Source organism: Bos indicus, chromosome 22 (genome assembly GCF_029378745.1).
Source record: "Bos indicus isolate NIAB-ARS_2022 breed Sahiwal x Tharparkar chromosome 22, NIAB-ARS_B.indTharparkar_mat_pri_1.0, whole genome shotgun sequence".
NCBI lineage: Eukaryota > Metazoa > Chordata > Mammalia > Artiodactyla > Bovidae > Bos > Bos indicus.
This window is the reverse complement of record NC_091781.1, coordinates 38,621,347-38,645,294: the sequence shown is the minus strand read 5'-3', so window position 1 is coordinate 38,645,294 and position 23,948 is coordinate 38,621,347. Positions and strand designations below refer to the sequence as shown.

At 43.5% G+C, this 23,948-nt stretch overlaps 1 protein-coding gene across 21 annotated transcripts in view; it reads right to left on the bottom strand.

Annotated features, from left to right (window-relative positions):
• CADPS (calcium dependent secretion activator) overlaps nt 1-23,948 on the bottom strand; it is a 471,836-nt gene that overhangs the window by 154,099 nt on the left and 293,789 nt on the right. For all 21 annotated transcript variants that reach the window (XM_070776392.1, XM_070776396.1, XM_070776397.1 and 18 more), the window contains exons 9-10: nt 14,839-14,905; nt 5,368-5,476 (exon numbers count right to left, since the gene is read on the bottom strand). In XM_070776392.1, coding sequence (XP_070632493.1) covers nt 5,368-5,476; nt 14,839-14,905 — 176 coding nt within the window. The remainder of the gene's footprint in view (nt 1-5,367; nt 5,477-14,838; nt 14,906-23,948) is intronic.

Genomic DNA, 23,948 nt, shown 5'->3' with positions numbered 1-23,948 from the left:
CTACTTTCAGGACATTACAACAGAATTTGACCTCTTCTTCCTTCTCCAGGGCTGCCACTCTGAATTCACCCACATTCATCTCTCACCTGGATTATTCTAATAGCCTCCTATCTGATCCATCTGCCTCCACCCTCACTCTCTATACTTGACCCTCCAGATGGGAGCCAGGGTGATTGGTGTAGCCCAAGAGTCAGGTTGTGCCATCCCTTTGCTCAAAACCTACCAGTAGCTCCGCATTTCACTTAGAAGAAACGTCTAGGTTCTGCCAAGGCCCTCCAGGCCCCACGTGAACTGAGCCCCCACTGCTCCCACCCGCCTCTCTTATATGTGCACGTGTATGCACCAGTTCACGCGGCCGTGTAGCCTCCTGCCGCTCCCTCAACACCCCAGGTGCGTTCTAGCCTCAGGATCTTTGCACAGTGCTACTGCCTGTGCCTAGGACTCTTCCTCCAGTTATTTTCATGAGTCACAGCCTCGCCTCTTTCAGGTCTTTGCTCAGACATCACATGCTTGTTCAGGCCTTCCCTGACCTTCACCTCTCCTTACTCACCTCTCTTCTCTTGCATTCTTTTGCTTCAAACCTCTTACCGCCTCTAAAAAATTACATAATTTACTTCCTAAAGGCAGGGAGTTTTTGTCTCTTTTCTTCCCTGCTGCATCCTGGTACCCAGCACTGTGCATGGCAGAGAGTGAGTGTTCAACAAATACAAGTTGGATGAATGAATGCTCTACAGACCCATTTTGTCCCATAAGCAGTTCTCTAGGCTAAAATTTAGAGATAAGTGGGCAAAAGAGGCCTCTCTCTGGGCTCAGGCCAGAGTTACATTGTGTCTGTCAACATATTCCAAAAGCCCATAATTTGGGGGTGACTGGGACTCTCTATCCTTAAACAAAGCTTCAAATCTTCATCAGTTTCCTCACCATTCGTCTACCCTCAACCCACCTCTTTAAAGGTGAAAGGGGAGTAAGTGGAGTAGTTAGAATCCCTAAACCAACAGGGCCCAATTGCCAACCTACTTGACATTTGCCTTGGGAAAGATTTCTGGTGATGTTAAGACTTATCTATTGTGCCGAAAGTATTAATTCAAATGTCTACTTCATAAGAATGGGTATGTGTTAATAATTTTCCACTTACAGTTGCCAGGGATTATAGAACAATAAAGAGCATCTTTTTTATATGAAGAGTTGAGGGGTACAGCAATTTTAATAAAATATTTTTTGTGGCTGTGATTATGAAGCATTATTTTGGTTCTTTTCTTACAGAGAGCTTTAAAATGTGTGATTTGAATAGGATGGTATACAGTGAGCAAGCTCGGAAAACCTGATGAAATGGATGGACAGCATTGTAAGAAGGAAAATTCTGCAGAGAGAGAAAGGAAGAAGAGCTTGGAGGAATGCTTTAAGCTCTGAAAAGTGGGTACCAAGGAGCTAAAAGAAAAGACTGGGTTCGGTAGAGCTTCTGCAGTCTAGTCTCATGGCAACCGCTGGGATAAGGTTCTGTGATAGGGCAGGTGAACTCCAGGCCAGCCATCACTGGGCGGGACCTTCTCCCTGCCCCACCACCTCCCATTTGCCAGGGCCTGAAGCTCAGAATAGGGACATTGCGTTCTTGGAGCTACTGTCAGAAAGTCCTTTCATGGGGCTGACTCAGGAAGGAGAGAGGTAGAGGGGCACAGATGCTAAGAAGTGTTGAGATTTTTATGGACTCCTCCCAACAGCCTTACAAAGGATGTACATGTGCTCATGTACTCAGTCACTCAGTTGTGTCTGACTCGTTGTGGCCCCATGGAGTATAGCCCACCAGGCTCCTCTGCCCATGGGATTTCCCAGGCAAGAATACAGGAGTGGGTTGCCATTTCCTGCTCCAGGGGATCCTCTTGATCCAGAGATCGAACCCACATCTCCTTCATCTCCCACAGTGGCAGGCAGTCTTACCACTGCATCCCCTGGGAAGCCTGTAAAGAATATACATTATTGTCCTTATTGTATAAATGTGGAAATTGGGTCAGAGAGAAGGAACTGACTATCCCATGAACACGAAGTGGAGCTGTGAGGATCGAAGCTGGGCTTCTGACCCCGGCTGTCTGACTCCAGAGCTGACGACGATAAGCATAGTGCCGGACCACGCGGAACCCGGGCAGCATGCCTGGCATGCAGCGACTGCTCTTAGGGGATGAGTTATTGACAACAGAGTGGAGCCTAACCATGGGGTGAGCGAGGCAAAGAGAAACAGGTAAAGCAGGAGAAGCAACGACAGTGACAGCAGTGAAGAGCAACAGAGCTTTTCCAGAAAGCCCGGGAGACCAAGGACACACCAATGAGAATGAGGAGAAAGCAGAGCAACTAGCTCGAAGAAAACCAAGGAAGAAGACAACGTGAACGCCAACATGTGCTCCCAGGCAGCAGATCCTGGGGAAGGAATCTGCAAAATGCAAGGTATGATAATGCCCGGGCTCTCCAGCGAACATCCCACAGGGACTGACCTTCAGGAACAAGAGGACATGTCTGGGAATAGATGGAGGCAGACCAGGCAAGGAATGTTTGCCAGTTCCCTGGCCGGGGATCGCTGTTTCAACCACACACATGGACACAGTCTATTTAGGGTGGTAAAGTTGTCAAAGATTTAATTTAGTCCTTGAAATTGTGCCACTGAATTATTCCAAATGAATATCCTCTTATTTGAAGACTTCTTTATTTAATCTAATAGGAACTGAGAGATTGTTGCATACTCTTTGAACCATACCCAGGGAAAGAGAAAGGGAAGCAGTTTCATCTTTAGATTAAAATGAAGAGCCTAAATGTAAAAACTACTTACAGTTATTTACCAACTCCCCAAACCAACTTTTAAAGGACCCTATACCAGAAGAGCTGATTTAGAGCCAATGCTTATATTCGGGTGACTGCTGCATCCCAGGCTGATGCAAAGGCAAGGATGTCTATGCTATGAGGCTACCTGCCCCATCTCCACCAGTTGGTTCCACTGACAACCAGAATAAAGCCAAGAGGAGGAGAAGGACAGATGGACCCAGAGGTCCTGCTTCAAGTGCACACTCACCTTTCAGGCAGCAGTAGGGGAAGACTTCTCAAACCTCTGAGGACACTTGCCAAATTGTGTAGTAATTATCCTGATCTTCAGCCGCAAACTTTAATGTTCAAAAGAATCTCCTAGAGTGCTTATTTATTTATTATTTAGTAAGTGACTGATGTGGGCCATTTTTAAGTCTTTATTGAATTTGTTACAAAATCGCTTCTGATTTTACGTTCTTTTTTTTTTTTTTTAGTTACAAAGCATGTGGCATCTTAGCTCCCTGACCAGGGGTCAAATGTGCACTGAAAGGCGAAGTCTTAACTAGTGGACACCAGGGAAGTCCACAGAGTGCTTATCTGAACCGGAGGATTCTGGTTCTTGGTTAGGTTTAGGGTTCAGGAACTATTTTTTTTCACAATCACTCTTTGAAAAATTCTAGGTTAGATTTTTCCCATGACAATTGGGAGAATCTGAATCTCCATTTTCAATCAAATGTTGCTTTGAAAATAACTAGGACTTGGCACACAGAAAGGCAGAGAAGACTCTGCTTTATTCTCAAGAACATAATCACTTTGCTTTCCATTTACATCCTTGGTAAAGGAATTTATAAATTATATCCCAGGGGATCAATGTGAAGAAAAAGGAGAGAGGCTTTGACAATGTACGTGCACAGCTACTCCTTTTGCATGTAGATGGAACAGCCTTCTCCCCGCTGCAGAGAGGTCTGCTTGCTACCGTGTGAGAAGACAACAACTCGAGCTTCACTAGAGCCGTACACACAGCTATGTTTTACTGCAGGTGCCAAAGGGTGAGATGGATTAGACCTCAAGTCCCAGTGCTGCTGCTTCCTTTACAAAAGGAGATGACAATTCTGGTCCTATGCACTTGGTGGACTGCAGTGAAATCCAAATGCTACCATGTAGAGGAAAGGAAAAGGGAACTGGCTTAAAAGGAGGTAGTGTCACAAGATAGTGCTGCTTCTCCTCCTCATATTGGTCCCCGAGTTTCCCACTTTAAAATGGAGGTCTTGGGAAACAGGGGCTGTTTCTCTGAAGGGAATGCCGTGATTTGAGAAGACACCACTGCAGAATGCCACGAGGGTTCGTTTCTTAATACAGGGGCCACATCCTTTGCTCTAGCTGTTGCGTGAAACTGGCTCAGACTCCAAGGTCCTGTTCACGAGGAGGGATTTCCAGGACGAGCCTTTAAAGTCCTGACACATTTTACGCGGTCAGCTCTGTATCGTGCTCCGGCAGGACACGAATTATCTATGGAGGTCTGAGGGGGCAGGTCTGGTCCAAAGCACTTGGGAGTGGCAATTCTGATGCCCACTGAGACGATAATTTTCCCAAGTGGACTGGGCCAGAGGTCTTCCCAGTTACACCTTTTCAGGTTAACGCCCCATCTTCTCTCAGACTCTGTTTTTCCTTTATGTGTATTTTGTTGCATGTGGAAGAGCAATATGGGAGTAGAAAAAAAGGTTTTGGGCCAAATAATGCAGTATGGTTGGAAATGCTTTCCTTGTGCAGATTTGGCATAAAAATAAACTTCTCTGGGAGAGGGCTGTTGGTGCCTGTTGCTCATTAATATGCTGAAATGATTTCGCACCCCCCCCCCCCCCCATTTTGAAGGTTCCTTGAGGCAGATTTCTATTCATTTTTTTTTTTTCTTTCTGGGAAAAAGATAACATGGGTTTGGAGAGAGGTGTGAGAGGGCAGGATGTGGAACTTATGCAATGTAGAACTTCTGAGAAATACTACCATTTGTGTGGTTCTCTTAGTTACATAAGGCTGAGTTTGGATGTCTACGCTGTGGACTGGTGTCTTTTAGGAGGTAAAAAAAAAGGTTTAGAGAAGACTTTCTTTTCAAGTACTATTAGATAACCATGACTTGTACTTAGCAAATGTGGACCTACAGGGCAGGTTTACCTGGACAGGAGACACAACACCTGCCAAGCCCACACATCACCGGTGAATGAGACACAGACACACACACACACACACACACACACACACACACACACACACACAGAGTCATGGAAGTACATGTGGGACTTCTTTTTCAGGAATTTCTATTGAACATTCTAGGGTGGAATTAAATTTTGAGGTGGGCACAGCTACATAAAAGAAAAATGTACTACATTTTCATTTTGGTTTTATGAGGATCCCAAGTCAAAACAAATCCCTGGACTGGAATCGGCACTTCTTCATTCAGGACAGAACCTCCAGGGGATGGTGAACTGTGGCTGTGGCGCCCTAGTGACTTGGGTCAGTCAGTGTCCAACACGGAGGGAAGGGAGAGAGTTTTGTGGGCTCACGGCCTAGCAGGTGGGCAGGTACCTGGTTGGGGGTCCGTGTAATCCACGGTGTAGCCATCCAGTTGGAGAAGTTCCTGAGGCTCGGCTTTTTTCTCCCGGTAACTGCACATGGCAAACGTGTACTGACTCACCTGAAAAGGAGAAGCAGAGACGTGTGAGGTTGATTCCCTAGAGCCCGTCTTCCTTGAATAAACCCTCTCCATTCAAGCCTGTCCTTTCCCGAGGCCCTGCACTCTGGAGCTGGATTCAGATTGCATTTTTCCATCTCCTGGCTGTGTGACTTGCAGCAAGTTAAGAGACTTCTCTGGTCCTGGTATCTCACCTGTAGATGGATATAATCTAAGAACCTACCTTGTTGCTGCCTTATTGTGTGGACTGAATGAGTTCATATCTGAAATGCATTTCAAATCTTTTCTTGATGCTTAGGAAGTGCTTGAGAAAAGTTAGCTATTATCATTACTGCTATATTTTAATTGGGCTAAGCTACATGAAATTCACATTTGGGTAGGTCAAAACTGGTTGCATGGCAGCAATTTTATAGCTTCTACCTACTATGACTTTGGCCCTGGCTCTGGCTGAGGCCGTCATGCTCTCAGACTCGACACAGGTCTTTCAGTCGTAAGTTAGGGACCTGACTTTTATTTACACTCGCCTCCATTTCTTTTAGTATTTTATGTTTTGCAGGTCAATTCTCTGCACTGAGCCACACATCTCATTTCTTCCTCGCCCTTCCCATGGAAGGAGTGCCTTTGGTCGCTCTGAAAAGTCTTCCCTTCGTCTCAGACAAGTGCAGGAGTGACACGCTGTCACAAGCAATGAGTGCTTGATCTCTAGGCGCCAGTCACGGGAGAGCCACCCTCGGCCCCCGTCCCTCACCAGCCTCTGCCTGCGTCGGTGCTGGGTGCATGCTCCACAGCTGCAGGCCGGCCTTCAGGATCCTGTCGCCACAGTGCACCCAGACCCAGCATGGACACTGAGCATTTCTGCATCCAGCCTGTCTGCAAGGAGCCCAGGGAAGAGCAAGCATCCTTCAGGCTTTGGGCTAAAAGCTCAGGGGCATATTCGCCATCCATGGATGTCAAATGTCGTGGAGGAGTGCCATATCCCTCATCTCTTAGTTCCCTTTATTAAAACAGACATTTACTAAGTGAACTTTGATCCCGGCAGGGGATATTTTTTTATCTCCTCCGTGGGTCAGATTTGTCCTTCTTTTAAATGGTAAGAAATTAGAGCTCTCAAACCCTGCATATATCTCCCACAGTCCCTGGCCTGAAGGTCCTAGCCGTAAGATTAACAGGAGTCCTCAGGAGAATGTTTCACTGGTTGGTTTATCTCTTGCTGCCCTCTGTTGGTTCCTGATGAAAACTTTCTGCCTGACTTGGATTTCGTTACTGTGCTTGTAGTTTACAGAATCTGTTCCTTATACTGCAGGGTCTCGATGGGCTTCAAGGGAAACATAAAGCCGCTAAGAGTATGTTCCTAAGTGGACATGTACTATTCTTTGCAATAAGCAGCTTCTTCTAAAAAGGAGGATTAAGAATGGAAGCTTTGCGTAGAGGTCACATAGGCCTGGGACCTTATCCCAGCTCTCCTAAGTTCTCATACATGTAACTCAGAGCCCTTATCTGTATTTTACCTGTCCTACTGTGGCCGAAGAATAAACTGAGTGGTGAAGGGCTTTTTACATTGTGTGTGATATTCGCCTGGCAAATACATGCATTTATGTAAGCAGTTTCCTTGCATTTGGCACTATTTTCTCCTACAAAGTAGCTGAGCAGGTGTATTTGCCTACCAGGTTATAAGTCCTTTGAAGGCATGCCTAGAGAATCATATATCTTCGTTATATTCCCCTTGCCATGAGCAAAATCTACCATGTAATGGGCATTCACTAATTGGGTCTGATTGATACTAGAAAAATGAGTATTATCATCCAATAAAGAGGTTTCCTCCCTTCCAGATTTACATATGTTACTCCAGTCCATTACTGATCTCAGAGACAACTGATTCTCCATACCTGAGAGTAAACAGATAGATATTGTTGAAATAGCTCCTCAATGATATTCTTTACCGCTCTGGTAACCTGGACATTATATAGCACATTAACGTGATGATCAGCCAGATAGAGGGTTGGGGACGTTTGTTTGAGATCAGTGAAACATCACAACAGAAAGGTGCTACTTCAAGGTTCAGGCATTTACTATGACTACATGCTTGGGGCTTTTTGACTTTTCCTTCTTCTACTTAGATTCTTGCTTCTTGGAGAGCTGTACGCTGCTGCCCCCTTCTGGTAATACTGTTGAAGTTGTTCCAGACAAACTTTGGGCTCAAAGAAATTGGTTTATCAGGACCATTTTAATAAGGAATTTGGCAACTTACTTTAGGAAAAAAAGGAGGAAAGAAGGAATGATTTATTTTTGAATATTTATAAGTATTGCAAGGAACCTCAGATTTTCTAGAGATCATCAAGTGTGAGGGAACAGCAAGGGTTTGGGACTTGCCAAACTGTTGTAAAAGGAGGCAAAAGGAGAAGGGGACAGTAGAAAATGAGACGATTAGATGGTATCAATGACGCAATGGACATGAATTTGAGCAAACTCTGGGAGATAGTGGAGGACAGGGAAGCCTGGCATGCTACAATTCATGGAGTCAAAAAGCGTCAGACATAACTTAGCGACTGAACAACAATGAAATCTTGTAATCCCTGACCTGCCAGAGTTTGCTACATGGAGAGGGCTCCTCAAGAATGAAGCCAGTTTAGAGGAAAGCACAGTCAAGAGATTCTATAAGCAATGAAGCTGCTCAAAAATCAGTGGGTGGATGGATGAATGGATGATACATAAATAGGTAAGAGATTTGTAATTAAAAAAAGATTTGTAATGGAACAAGTATAGTAAAAATGCTAATGGAAGAATTTAATTGGTGCTTTTAGAGGTTTTCACTGTAAAATTCTTTCAATTTTTCTGTATGTTTGAAAATGTTCTTGATAAAATAGTAGGGAGAAATAAAAAGATAACAGGAAAAAAAGCAAAGAAATGGTTCAGATAGAGAGACTGAGTCTTGGTGACTTTGTTTAAGCTCTGGACCCAGACATGCCAGAAAAACTCTTTAGCTAATTAGTAACTTAATAACTAACCAATATAATTCTTCTAAAACTTAAGCTAATTCAGGTTGATGATTGTTGTTTACAGAATATAAATATAAACGTCTTTTAGGGCACTTGTGAAGTTGAGTGGGAAGAATGAACATTCATTCAGCGATTAAATCATTCACATCCTCCATGTCTTACAATTCACTTTCATGATTAACTTAATATTGATTTCTGGGTGGTACCTATTGTATTATGAGGTGCTTTACATTATCAGGCAATATGCTAGCTTATTCAGATTTAGATTTTTAGAAAGTTGGAATGGTCAGAATTTAGGGACATTATATTATTTCTATATTTTCTCAGGGCTTCCCTGGTGGCTCAGATGGCAAAGAATCTGCCTGAGATGCAGGAGACCTGGATTCGATCCCGGGATCGGGATGATTCCCTGGATAAGGAGATGGCAACCAACTTCACTATTCTTGCCTGGGAAATCCCATGGACAGAGGACCCTGGCGGGCTAAGTCCATGGGGCTGTAAAGAGTCAGACATGACTGAGCGACTAAAACTTCCACTTCACTTTCATACTATCTCTAGGGAATCAGAGACAAGATATTATTTCGGGACTATATCGGCTCTAACTGATGCAAGTGAGAGAGCTATAGGCTGCTGTACCCACACGGCTTCACCTGAGAGTTTGGCGTCACGGAAGACACCTGCAATCAGAAGACCTGTGTGAGGCTGCACACGGGTTGTCTATGAGCTGTTGCTCCTGGGTAAGTCATTTAAGCAGCCTCAGCTTCTCTTTCCTCCTATGTGGAACCTGGGTGGCGGTGGTGGGGGGTAAGATGGGTCCTCACTATAGTACAGAAATATTGTGAAGACCAGCTTGATAAACGCCTTGTAAACTCCGAGAGGCCGTAAAATAGAATTATCAGCATTATTAGAGAAATCACAGAAAGGTGCTAAAAGGGGACAAGTATCTCAGAAATAATTTGGCTGAAGACCAGTTAAAAACTGATTTTAACAAGAAATTACTGGGGCATGGAAGAAAAATATTTTAAAATAAGAAGATGATAGAGGTGAGGCTTTCTAATATGATATGGATGAGGAGCTGGCTGTATACACTCCGCCCCTTCCAACCCAAGATGGGAAGCTCAGAGTGGAGCTAGTCTTCATCATTAGCAGCGGTCTGGTCACAGTTCCTGACAGTGGTAATCAATGTGCTTGGTCCTGACCATGGCCCCGGCAGTTTAGTTACCCTGATGCTCATTTTCTTGGAGAACATGCACTCTGAGAGAGCAGTCTGCAAGGAAAGAGAGACTTGGTTTAAGACTGACAATGACTTCAGAGCAGTGTTTCTTCACAGGTGGTCTCTGGACACCCTGCACCAGCACCTCCTGGGCTGTGTGTCAAGGACATAGGTTCCTGAGCTCCATCTCAGAGTCTTCTCTGTGTTAGAGGCTTCTGCATGGCTCCCAAATGTGCATTTTAAACAACACGCAGTACAGGCAGCCCAGGTCCATAACTGGAAAACACGGTGGAGCAACACTGAAGTCTCCGTCACAGAAACCCCCTGAAACAGCTTCATCCCCATCAGGGCCGGGGGTGCAGGCTCCAGTCACACTCACCATCATTTTAGCTTGATCCTTAAACACAAGAATTGCTGCTTTGGCTCAATACTCCTCAAAGGGTGGCCTTTGTCCCTGGTTAGTAGGAAGTCCATTTACAACCTATTTTTTTGTTCCTAAGGTAGTAGCTTAGCTCTAAAAGGAAATCTCATTAAGACAGAATGCAAAAATTCTGCATTATGGACAAAAAAGGAGACCATGTGCATGTGTGTGAGATAGAGCGAGACACACAGACAGACAGCTGGGGTGGGAGAGGAGATGGACTCTGAGGAGACTGGTGTTGGATATGTTCTCTCTGCTGCTGCTGCTGAGTCGCTTCAGTCGTGTCTGACTCTGTGCGACCCCATAGACGGCGGCCCACCAGGCTCCCCCGTCCCTGGGATTCTCAAGGCAAGAACACTGGAGTGGGTTGCCATTTCCTTCTCCAATTCATGAAAGTGAAAAGTGAAAGTGAAGTCCCTTAGTCGTGTCCGACTCTTCGCGACCCCATGGACTGCAGCCCACCAGGCTCCTCCATCCATGGGATTTTCCAGGCAGGAGTACTGGAGCGGGGTGCCATTGCCTTCTCTGGTTCTCTCTCTAGGCTTTCCAAACAATTTTCCTTGTATTAAATCTAATGGAACTCACAATCCTGTTGGAAATTATGCATCACCAAGTCTCTATAAAAATAACACTCCGTCTGAATGGAGAGGAAACAAACATTCATTGAGTCACGTGGGTAGCTGTGCTTCCTGAGCGGTGGCTTCACACTGTCCACAGAGACCCCTCTGAGGCTGCTGGGGAGTCAGGGTAGGACAGGGTTGGGGGATCTGCTTCTTTCCCCAGCTCCCTCATCCATCCCCAAATTTGATCAGACCGGTTCTCCTGTCTGTTTTGTTTTTGGCCACACCGCACACGTGTGGGATCTTAGCTCCCCATGTAGGGATGGAACCAGAGGCTCTGCGGAGGAAGCGTGGAGTCTTCACCTACTGGACCACCAGGAAGTCCAGGTTATCCTGTTTTTACTTTTGCGTGCTGGGTGTCAGTGGAATGGTGCAGTGGCTGAAAAGAAACTCAAAATCATCTGTCTGTTAGACTGGATTGCACGCCACATGCAGCTGCCCGGCGCCAATGGGCACCACTTGGACCACCATCTTTCTATTCAAGCAACTTGGGGTATTTTTGGTTTCCCTGAATTGGGCCAGGATATGGGGCCTTGAACTTCTCTCGTGCAGCTCTGTTGGCACTGGGGTTGTTTTGAAGTACTTAAGTTTTTGTTTATCATTTTCATAGACTGCCTGTAAGTGTGATCGTCTAAACAGCAGAGATGAAAAAATGAGCAGAATCCAAAAGTGACGCAGTATTTTCCAGGCAGGCCACTAAAACTGCTTTCAGATACTGTTGTAGTGGACAGGACAAAAGTGTCAACAAAACCTGAGCTCTCCTCCTGGCTCCCCCATTACCTTGGTGATGGCAAGGCTGTCGTATCACCTCCGTGAGCCACAGAAAGTGTTAAGGGAGGCATTGGGTTTCGATTGAAACAGAAGGTTTAGTTTGAGGGATCCCTGTACCCAATGTACCACAAGGGCTCTTTAAAGTGAATGAGAATCACATGTACATGAAACATCTCACACAATCCTTGTAGGAAAGATGCTGAGCTTTAGGCGGGCCTCCAATGTCCTTTCACGATTTTCAGAAGTGAGCTCAGAGCCTGCTTTGTAGCTACTGGGTGATTCTTAACTTCTTCTGGTAGAAGGCTTGGTGCGAATGCCCTAAAACGCCTGTGTTCCAGTCGCACTGCTTGTAACAATCATTCTCTTCTTGTGGGTTCAGTACATACTGTACAGACATAGCTTCATTAGCATTTTCAGCACGATTACTTTTTTACTCTGGAGAATGAAATCTCTCCCGAAGTAAGAGATCAGCCACGTCTCCTAAGCACTCTGTCATTTCAAAGATTCTCAGAGGAAAGTCTCGTGTCCAGTAACCAGCTGCCACAATGGGAGACGAGACTTTGTATCCCATGACGAGGCCACTCGTCCCAGTTTCTCTGAGAAGGTGTCGCCAGCCACTCTCCGGGCCGTATGACCTTTCCTTTCTCAGAACCACCTGAAGCACTGCCTGGGCTCTCTCTCTCTCCTCCTTTTCCTTCGTTCTTCCACCAAACACTTCCTGAATAAGCATGCCAGATACTGAGCAGGACAGGGTATGTGTTGGAGCTGAGGGGAGGGAAGGACAGCTAGGACACTGTCTATGCGGGAGGCCAGACTCACAAGTGAGTCTAGGGGGGCTGCTCTGCCCAGTGGGAGGCACAGAAGGGGAGAATCACCCATAATCCAGCACAACTTCTTTTGATGTCTGTTTCTCTCAACCTATATGCTCTCTTTAGAGTCGGTATCACCTGTATGCGTCTGCTCAGCATTCACTTCTGTGTCTGGTAATGGCACCCTGATTTTGCACTGGAGACAGCTCAGTGCCACTGTGAGTCAAAGTGCCATGGCCTGCCCTGTGAAAAGTTGGGTGTGTGACACAAGCTGGACTGACCCAGCTCCCTGTCTCAAATTTGACCCTTGAGTGGAAATGCAAGGATAGAAAACGGTCAGAGCTGATTCTGTCCTCCAGCCACATCAGTGACACTGGCCATGGTTCCTACTGCCTGGATTTCTGAAACTCCTCTGGGAAGTAGCTTTTGCAACAATCGTATCAACTACCACAAAAGCCTTCCAAAATACATTTTTAAAAATCATAATTGCCTTGCATTTGTTTCTGCTGTCTGCTTATGAGGAACTCTAAGAGATACTCTTTTGGAAGTAGGGACTAGGTCTCCAGGTTCTTCTCTATGATCTATCAATGTGCCCTAATCAAAATAGGTACTGGATAAATGTTGGTTAGCTGATATTCCAAGGAAATGTACTGAAGGATTAAATGTCTTCTATCACTTAGACGTGGCTCATTTGAAAGGGTGGGAAAAATTCTAAAGTTTTCCTTTGGTTAATTTATTTTGAGGTTTTGTTGTACCCTAGAGCAATCATGAAAGCAAAGATCACGTCTTGCTTACAGCTAGAGAGATGAAGTCTGCCTTAGAGGCTCAGCAGAGGCTTGAGTAGATCCACAGAAGGTCTAGCCTTAGAAGCTCAGGATTGGTAGAACTTTCAGGGCCATTTAGACTAAGGCGCAGCTGCTTTACTGTGAGGTTTCGGAATTGGTAGAGCCCAAAATACTAGTCAAGGCTCTTTGCAACCTCAAGGACCGTAGTCCGCCAGGATTCTCTGTCCATGGAATTCTCCAGGCCAGAATTCTAGAGTGGGTAGCCGTTCCCTTCTCCAGGGGATCTTTTCCAACCCAGGAATTGAACCAGGGTCTCCTGCACTGCAGGCGATTCTTTACCAGCTGAGCTACCAGGGAGGCCCCATAGCCAACAGAGTAACCCAAAACCACCTTTAGTCACTTAAATTTAAATTACAAGTTGACTCACTTTATGACATGTTTCAAAGTACAGCATAAATTAATTTTGGCAAAATGAATTATAGTTTACATGCTCTGGTGAAACTTACAAATTAAAAAGCGGTAATGGCAAATTCCTTTATAAACTGAAAAATCCAGATGCAAAAAGCAAACAAACCAAAAAAAAAAAAAAAGAGAGAGAGAGAGAGAGAGATTTTTCAAGGGTACATATTACTATTCTGGAATTATGTTTTTCTTAAGGAAGCACAGAAGAGAGCAATGATATCATTTATATATTTCTAGTGTATTATTAGTATCAATATCTGTACCTACACCTGCATCTATATATACAGAGATGTTCCTGGCTGCACAGTTAGTAACAGTCCCAACTGGAGAGGCCCAAAGGACATCAAAAATGAAAACTCCACAGGTATTAGAATCTGAGTGATACACACATTCGTGAAACAGTGTCTACAATGATTTGTGTTCAAAAACAAAAAAAAAAACATGTTAATAAACAACATGAAGAGTTCGGTTATTTTTTTTTTTTAAATCTACGTGGAAAGATATGTTTAGAAAGGTAATCTTAATTACTGGGGATCTGGAAGCCTCAGAAATCAGTGAGACTGGAATGTTTTTCCACAGATAACTCACAATCAAACAAATGAAACAAAGAAAAAGATGTAAAAAGTCCAACTAAATTCTGGCTTTTCTCATAATGACTATCTTCATGCTTTTAGAAACAGCAGATTCTTGTAAAACAGTGTTAATGTCCCTGTTGCCATAATCAGGCACATGCTTGCTCTCTCCCTGGGCCCTGGTGAGGGTTTACTGTTACCACCTTTCATATATATTTCTGTATTGTTAGAATTAAAAAGTAATTAGCATGTATTAATGTTTAGAATTTTAAAGCGACGTAAAAGTAGGAAAACGAGCCATCTAGGTACTAGAAATGTTTTGTATCCCTCTGAATGGTGACTGCATGGATATATAATAAATAGAAGCTCATTGAGTTAAACACTTGAGCTTTGTGCACTTAAGGTAAATTATATAAAAAACATTAAAGTGCTTAGTCGCTCAGTCATGTCCGACTCTTTGCAGCCCCATGAACTATAGCCAGGCCCAGGCTTCTCTGTCCATGGGGATTCTCCAGGCAAGAATACTGGAGTGGAGTGGAGTTGCAATGCCTTCCTCCAGGGGATTTTCCCAACCTGGGGATTGAACCCAGGTCTCCAACATTGCAGGTGGAATCTTTACTGTCTGAGCCACCAGGGAACCCTCAAAACATTAATGGATCCTATCAAGTGTTTAAAAATAATGGCTCTTAAGTTTGATATTAGAGTTGAAGAGTTACCTGCACTAAGACAAAGAATCTCTTCTTCCATCTCTTCCAGACATTCTTACCGATGGCCCATAAATACCTAGAGAAAAGAAAAAGACCAGAGGTGCATTAAGCTTGAGCAAGCGCGCTGTTTAATTTGCTTTACCATGAGCTGGGTGCTCATGGACAAGCAAATCCACAGGACGCAGAAACAGAAAGCAGATTCTGGGGTGTGGTTGAGGATAAGGAACAGTAGGCAGGATTTACTTCCACTTATAGAAAGCACTGTGGCCCATCAATCAGACTTGACTTAAATTCCTTGGCGGATTCCAGAAAGCACCTTGGAAAATGTTACACTGCACCTTAATTTGTTTATGTGCTAAAAGTCTTGTAGGTAGGGAAACTCCTACTGCTGCATAAGAGAGAAAAGAACAGTGCTAAATATTACAACTCCAACTCTTGCACCTCTTCTCAAGTCTTACTCGGGAAAAACTTCCCTTGTTTGCTTTTGCTGTGATTCTGGCACATGAAGGTACGATACAGAAAGGAAGTTTCAAGCTGACGTAGCAAGTCCTCCCTAAACCTCTCCCTCCTCCCCCAAATGCGCATCTGTTGATGGAAATCATTCTTCATACAGGAAAAAAAAAAATTAAGGAAGTTTAAGAATTACAAAGGCACACTTCAAAGATTCTATTATCAGTGTAACTGACTGTTACTGATTCATGAATTATCCCCCACCCCCAGCCTTGTGGACTGATACATGTTGAATTGGCACTGATTAAGGAAGTGAGGCTGGTGCTTTTCAGGCTCTATTGGATCAGGTGAAGAGAGACCTGGTCATACTCAAATGCATTCAAATCCTCGAGTTCCCAAACTGGCTTTACCTGCTATCAAAAACCAACTGGCCTACTTCCAAGTTCCCACTTCACGTGCGATCAGACAGAATTTCCGCTTTGGAACGTAATGAAGAATGCACCTAATGAAAACGTAGACTGTTTGACAAATGTCAGGGGCTTCTGGGAGTGGCTGGTGGCCAAAGCACTCAGACCTTCAGCCACAGACCAGAGTCATCCATGCACCTTCCTCAGTCGCAAGTATAGCTGATTTTTACCTCCTGCAAAGTTCCTCACTCTGCCCACACCTCCCCTCTTTCAGTCCCAGCCCACATTTGAGGGCCATGGTTAACCACAGACCAGAATGATTTGCATCCTCCTTCTGGCCTCAGGACGGATCCTACCATCTGCACATTCTAGCATGGATTTCCCTGGGGAAACACTTTCACTGAGTCTCCCCTGTAGACATGAGGGGGGTCCCCAACTTCGGCCACTCACACTGCACTTCCATGATTTATTCCAAATCAGTCCATCTATCATATAATTTACTTGCCTTTTTTTTTTCTTCAACTTGACTTATTTAACATGAATAAGTTTATTTTGAAAGGAATTGTCATATCATGTTTATACTGATATACGAATTTTATGTTATACTGCATAATACACATTAAAATATGTAACTCTTTAACTATATGCTTATCTGTGTATCATAAACAGTGTTGTGTAGCATCAGTGGTAATGGGTCAACTAGATCAGGAATACACTCCATCTAAATAAGAATGGGCAACTATGAGAGCGTTTCAAGCAGGGGGTAGTGAGACGCTTACGTTTGTAATTAAGATGATCCCAGCAGCTGCTGGGTGCTTAAGGCACTGTGGATTGAAAGGGCAAGAGGGAAGGCAGGGAAATCACTGAGGAGAGGTTTACAGGGGTGCAGACCAGAGGATGGTGGCTGAGGCTGTGGAAAAGGCTGGCTGGCTGGTAAGTTTATCAGCTCTGAGGCCAACACGGTCAGCTCTGGCTATGTGGATCACCTAGCTGCCTTGGACAGTGCTCTTAACCTTCTTGAAATATATTAATGTATCCACGGAAGAAATGGACCTTAAAAGGAAGCCTCAGCCAGGTCTAAGGAGAGAGTGGCTTATTAGTTTCTACTGATTAAGAGTATACTCTTCCAGTTCTAGTTTTTCTGCTTAATCCAAGGTGTTGGACAAGATACTTACCACTTGGTACTCTGGAAAAGCATGGCCAGAAACAGCTCTCTCTTGCAGGGTTGTTGTGGGGATTAAATGAGATGATGCTTGTGAAGTATAAGTACAAAGTATGGCAAGAAGTAGATGCACAATGAATGTCAGTCTAATTATAAAACATACATAAGCATATCATTACTAACAGTTATTAACAGCTACATATGTGGTAAGTTCTGTCCTTGCACATATGTACACAGGGAAATAGATGAAAGATCAAATAAAGACAATGGGCAAAGGTTTTTGTGTTTTTAGTAATGACTGGTAAGACTGTAACAGTCTCATACTTTTCTAGCAGCTACTACCCAGTTTTTCTTTCTTCTTGACCTAAATCTGTATAAAGAGATTCACAAAAAACAAACACAGCTACTATATCTAAAGAGTTATAGTTCTTTTAAGATTTTTTTTTTTTTTTTGGTGTGGACCATTTTTAAAGTCTTTATTGAATCCGTTACAATACTGCTTCTGTTTTATGTTTTGGCTTTTTTGGCCACAAGGCATGTGGGATCTTAGTTCCTGACCAGAAATCAAACCACACCCCCTGCATCGGAAGGCAAAGTCTTAACTACTGGACTGCCAGGGAAGTCCCATAAAGTGCAGTTTTAACTGAGGAGAACTCAAGTAGGAAAACGAGTTCACCTGAAGTCGCAGAATGGAATTCATATGGAATCATTAGTTTTTCTCCTTCATAACAGAAATACTAGCTACTGCTTAGTGAAGTCTTACTAATCTTCTGTGCTGTGCTCAGTACTTTACATGAATTGATTATACCCACTTGGAGGAGTTAAGAGCTTGAATCTGGAGCCATATTGCCTAGGCTCCGGAGTGACCTTCGGCAAATTACTAAACATCTCTGCCTCAGTTTTCTCCTCTGTACAATGGGGATAATAATAATAGTACCTACTTCAAGCACTGTTGTAAGGATTCAAGTAGCTAATGAAGTAGAAAGTGCTTAGAACAATATCTGGCACAAAGTAAGAACTTACTACTCACTGTGTCACTATGTCACACTCGTATTGTCACAGCTAAGGGAAATGGAGTTCAGAAAGCTCAAGTAACTTCCCTAGGGCTTCCAGCTGGTGAGTGATATCACCAGAATTTACACCTGGAACAGTGCTCTGGACTGCCCTTTCAGCATGCGATTCTTCCTCTTGTGAATCACAAACTTTGGCTTTTTTATTGAACTAAGAACATGAACGGCTATTCCAATCAGAGAAGACTTGTGGTTAAAAGCTACTGAACAAGAAAGCTGAGTGAGATCAGAGAAAAATTAATCCTCCTTTAGAAAGTATCATTTGGTTTGCCTGAAAGAAGGGTTTTCCATCTGAGGTTTTCCTCAGAATTTATTGCTAATCTGGCACATAACAGAAGATGTCAAAACTGAGAAAAATTGAGGGCTACAAGGTACTGTTTCTGTCTAGCCAGCTCCAGCTCTGTATTTTCTTAGGTTGGAACATGCTCCTTAAGCAGAATGGAATGCACCTGGAGCAGATGGAATTCTTTCACTGTAGATATACAGGTGGTTCCCCCCACTTCCCACCTCACACTCCAGCTCCTCATTTCACAGACAGACCTGTGTGGGCAGTGGCCTTCAGCTGTCTCTTCAAGCCATCCAGATATGTAGAAATCTGGATTTGGGAACAGACATATCAATATTATAGCACTGTGAGCCTAAGCTAAGCTGAGGGTTACATCTTAAACTCAAGGTGGAAGTACTGAGGTGGGAATTAGCCTGCCATTAGCTATCTTTTGGCTTAGCTACCCCATGCCTCAGTTTACTCAGCTGTCAAATGGGGCTGGCACAGCATCTACCTACCTCATTTGGTTGTTGTGAGGAGTGATGATGACGACTTACATAGTAACTGGCACACAGTAAGTGCTCAGTAATGTTAGGCATTACGGATGTTTGTTGTTATTATTAGTAGTAAAAAATAGTCCTAGTAGAAAGAATTATTGAGTTGGCCAGCAAGTTTGGGTTTTTCATATCATGTCACAGATAATCCCAAACAAACTTTTTGGTCAACCCAATATAGGCAATTACCAACTCTGTAAAGGACTCATCATTGGATTCTCTATTTCAATTGTGTTCAGCTTCTGGCACACAACTACTGGGAAATAAAGCAAGGTTCACATATTTGGGTTTGAGGCTCCAGGCAAAACTCTGCATCATGCTTCTAACATACCCTTGCTTGTAACATTTTCTTAAAATCCATGCCTGTGAGACACTGACATGCCTGCCATTCACTGGTGGCATTTTAGCTCTATGCGAGTCCGGAGTGAACTACAAAGGACTACAAAGGGAGGAGAAAGATCCACTTGGGTTCAGTTCAACTTTGGGTCCAGGAAATCGTGAGCAAACGCATGGAGGAGTCCCTGGTGCCAGCATCCCTCTGCTCCGGGACCACCTAGCAGAGGAGCACCCAGGGTATGCATGGAGGAGTCCCTGGTGCCAGCATCCGTCTGCTCCGGGACCACCTAGCAGAGGAGCACCCAGGGTACGCATGGAGGAGTCCCTGGTGCCAGTATCCCTCTGCTCTGGGACTACCTAGCAGAGGAGCACCCAGGGTACGCATGGAGGAGTCCCCGGTGCCAGCATCCCTCTGCTCCGGGACCACCTAGCAGAGGAGCACCCAGGGTGAGGCTTGCATAGTTGTCATTTGTGTAAAAACAAAACCACGGGGCAGTCTTCCAAGCAGAGTCTGTGAATGTACCAGCTCTGTTTATTAAGTATTGTCTGTGTTTAGTACTAGGTGAGCACACGGACAGTGTTCAATGGCTATTCGTGGGGAAATGTTGATGTGTATCTTCGGGTGTCTCCTCGGGTGCCTAGGGATGAGCCTCTAGCGCAGGGAGAAGAGTACATGGCCCTCCACGACATCTGCCAGAATCACTTTCCCCTTACAAAGGGGTAGAGGTGGCTAAGAGAGACCTGGAACCAGGGAGGCGGAGGTTTCATTGTAGGGGGACCGTGGAACCAGAAGTCACGGAGGAGCCTAGAAATGAATGAAGTGCCACCTGGGTTGAAGTGGAGAGTGAGCCTCAGTCCTCAGCATGTAGGAGGCTGTAACAGCTCTCCTCTGTGTTCCTCTACTCCTGTGTCACCATGGTGCCTGGACCATCACAATATAATAAGGCGGAGATCCCTTTTTGTTGTTGTTGCTGGAAATTTTTCATGAGACTTTTTCCTAAGAAGACCAATCACAAGAGGACAAAAGCCATTATTACTACTAGGATGCTTCCCTTCATTCATTGAGGAATGAAAGAGATTACCAAGTGCTAAGGCTCCAGGTGCTTCCATCTTCCTGCAGCATCTCAGCAGGAAGAGGCATGCACTGAGAAAAGGTGCAAAGTATAGATGAAAGCAAATGACATGGACGATGACAACAGCCACCACTACCAGCTCTTCTCTAGCTGCGGCCGTAGCTCTTCCCATGTTTCAGATCCTGCCCTACATGCTTTACATTTATCAACTCATTTAATCCTCTAGGACAAATATTATCATTACCTCCATCTTATGCTGAGCAAAATGAGGTTCAGAGAGGAGTACATTCTAGTCACTTGGGATTTATATAAATTGGCATTTATATAAAGCAATACAATGAAGAAGATAAAATGGAATCAAAGTATTCGACTAGTTCAAAAGAAGGTAGGAAAAAAAGGGAATAAATATCAGTTGGGATATACAGAAAACAAACATCAAGATGACAGATACCAATTTAATTTAAACTTAACCTTAGCAATAACCACATTAAACAGAAACAGGCCGAATATCCCAATTAAAAGGATATCTAATGCCCAATGGCAGAGATCTTCAGGTTGGATTTAAAAAGGCAGACCTAACTCTATGATCCCTGCAAGAAATACACTTTAAATCTAAAGACACAAATAGGCAAGAAAATAAAAGGATGCAAAAGGATTTACAATGCCAACATTAGTTTTTAAAAAATCTGGAGTGTTTATATTTATTACTGTCATGCCAAATAAATTTCAGGGCCAAATATTACCAGGGATAAAAATCAATTTATAGTGATAAAAGGGTCAATTTATCAAGGAGATATGGTCATTTTAAATGTTGATGCTTCTAATAACAGAGCTTCAAAATGTATGACGCAAAGATGGACGGCTTCAAAACACATGCTGTAAAAATGGACAGCACTCTCAGGTAGAAAGAAAGAAAGCCACAATTATAGTCAGACTTCAATGATTTACAGAAAATCAGTAAGAATTTAGATGATTTAAACAACATTATCAGCTAACTTGATTTAATTGATCTAATTATAGAAAATAAGCCCATGGGAAATAAAGTGGAATCCCAAATATATTCAAGTAGGTCATTTTAGGTAGTACTGACAGAGAGACTAGGTCAAAATGAGTGGTGCCTTGAAGACTGATGGGACAGGAAGAAGAATGTGATCGTTTTGAAGCACAAGAAGTCTAGAGCAATGGCACAGCTGAAAAGATGGAAGAGGAGAGGGGATTTTAAGAAACATGGCTGACAATTCTGTCAGTCATTTTGAAAGATGTTTTTGTTGGGTATATAGATCTGAGAACATTAAAGGTGTTGCTCCTCTGCCTTCCCACTTGTAATGCTTCTTTTTTTAAGCATTTTGAAAACTACATTTATTTATTTATTTTGGCTGCACTAGGTCTGAGTTGCAGCATGTGGGATCTAGTTCCCCGGCCAGGAATCAAACCTGGGCCCCTTGCAAGGGGAGCATGGAGTCTTAGCCACTGGGCCACCAGGGAAGGCCCTCACTTATAATGTTTCTAACAAGCACTGTTTTGTTCTTTTTAAAATTTATTTATTTTTTAATTGAAGGATAATTGCTTTACGTAATTTTGTTGTTTTCTGTCAAATATCAACATGAATCAGTGGTAGGTATACATATATCCCCTCCTTCCTCCCATCTCCCTCCCTCAGAGCCCCTGTTTGGGTTTCCTGAGACATACAGCAAATTCCCCTTGGCTATCTATTTTACACAGGGTAATGTAAGTTTCCACATTACTCTCTCCGTACATCTCACCCTCTCCTCCCCTCTACAGTTTTGTTCTTGTGTGTGCAACATTTTGTTGTCCTCCGGCTGCTTTTATGATTTGCTCTTTATCACTGGTTATTAACATTATACTTACACTGTTTTTCTACAGGTTTTTTTTCCATGTTTCTTAAACATGTGTTTGTTGAACTTTTTGGATTTAAGTTTTACAGTTTTTATTAAATTAAAAAAATCAGCCCAAAAAACCCAGAAGCATTGCTATAAATTACTTCTGCTTGAGTGGACTGTGGTTCACTGAATGAATTCCCAGTGGAGCCATGGGAAGCTTTGTATTTTATTTATGTTTCAGGTCTTCCATCAAGTTGATTTCTTTCATTTCAAATGGAAAGAAATAACACAATTCTAGACCTGGCTCTGATGCTTACTCTGCCCTGGGCAAGTGAGCTCACCACTATAAACCTCAGTTTTCCTATTTGTAAAGTGGACATTCATTCGTCCATATTCATTTATACAGCAACAAATTTACTGAACTTTTAGTACAGTCAGGCACTGTACTAGCTTCTTTGAACAAAGACAACAAATGCCTCCGTTGATAAGGAACTCAAAGTACAGTAGGGAAGATAGATAACAAAATAGTAAATGAAGAAATAGCTGGTATGTGAGATGACTGTAAGTGCTCTGGTGAAACAAAGAATGGTGAGAGAGAGAAAAAGGTAGAGAGAGGACAGAAGGGCCAGGAAAGGCATCTGATAAGGTGCAGAGAGGTGCAGCAATCAAGGTGAGCCATGTGGATATCTGGGTGGGGGAGAAGGGACTTCCAAGGCAGAGGAAATAGTGGCAACAAGGGCTCTGAGATGGGGGTACACGTGAAGTCCTTGGTGAAGAGCAAGGGGGCCTGTGAGGCTGGAGCCATGATACAGGCAGTGGAGTCCTTATCAGGTAGGGCCTTGGAGCCATGGGAACAACATTGACCTTTATTCTAAATGAGCTTGGGGAATCACTGGAGATTTTCCAGCATTCAAGTGGTAGGATCTGACTTGCATTTTTCCAAAAACATTACACTGGCTTCAGATTGGGAAACAGCTGACAGGAAGCAAGGGCAGCAGCCAGGGAACTGCTTACGGGGCAAGTGCAGCAAGTGAGGGGTGCAGTGGTGGTGATGAGAGGCTAACTCTACATTTACCTTAGGGGGGAATGAAGAGGGCTTAATGACGGGTGAGATGAAGGGTGGGAGACAGAAACCTGTCACAGATGACTCCAAGGGTCTTGGTCTGAGCAGCTGAGTGAAGGGAAAGACTATTTATTAAGATGGAGGGATAATGATACCTAATTCTTGGGAGGCTGTTTCAGGGGTAAAATGAGATAATGCAAATGCATGCAATTCCAGAACCTGAAAGCATCAAATGGATAGAAAAGATGAAAAATTAGAAAGTCATTGAAGAGATGCTCATTCTTAAACATCCCCAATACTCATACCTTAAAGCCAAAGACCAGTGTTGATTTTCTCGCTGACAATTTCCCATTTAATAAAGAAAGCTATTCAAATGGCCCAGTGGCTCATTCCAGGAACCATAGTCCACACACAAAAAAGAGTAAATCATAGTAATTCTAACGTTTCCTTTAGAATTTTAACAAACATTGAAGTAGATACAATTTATTGGGTTGGCCAAAAAGTCCGTTCAGTTTTAAGTATAATTTAAAAACCTATTTTTCATTTTCACCAAGAACTTCATTGAACAATGTATTCACTAATCAAACAAACTTTTTCACCAACCCAATATAATCTCAGCTGTAATTCTTAAAAATTCCTTTCTCTCATTCTTTAAGCTCTGACACTATTCTGATATTTCTATCCTCCTTCCCCATATAATAGGGCTTCATAAAGCTATTTTAAGTTCAAATGCAAAAAAATATATAGTTGAGAACATTTTTATTTTCCTCACACCATCCCTTGAGTAGCTAAGGTCATTCTGATCTTAAGGCGCAGTGGGTCAGACCATGTTTTAAGGCCACCACCATTCACTTTTCAGAGCAGCTTTATGCCCTTCTGGTGTATTTCCTGGCAGAGG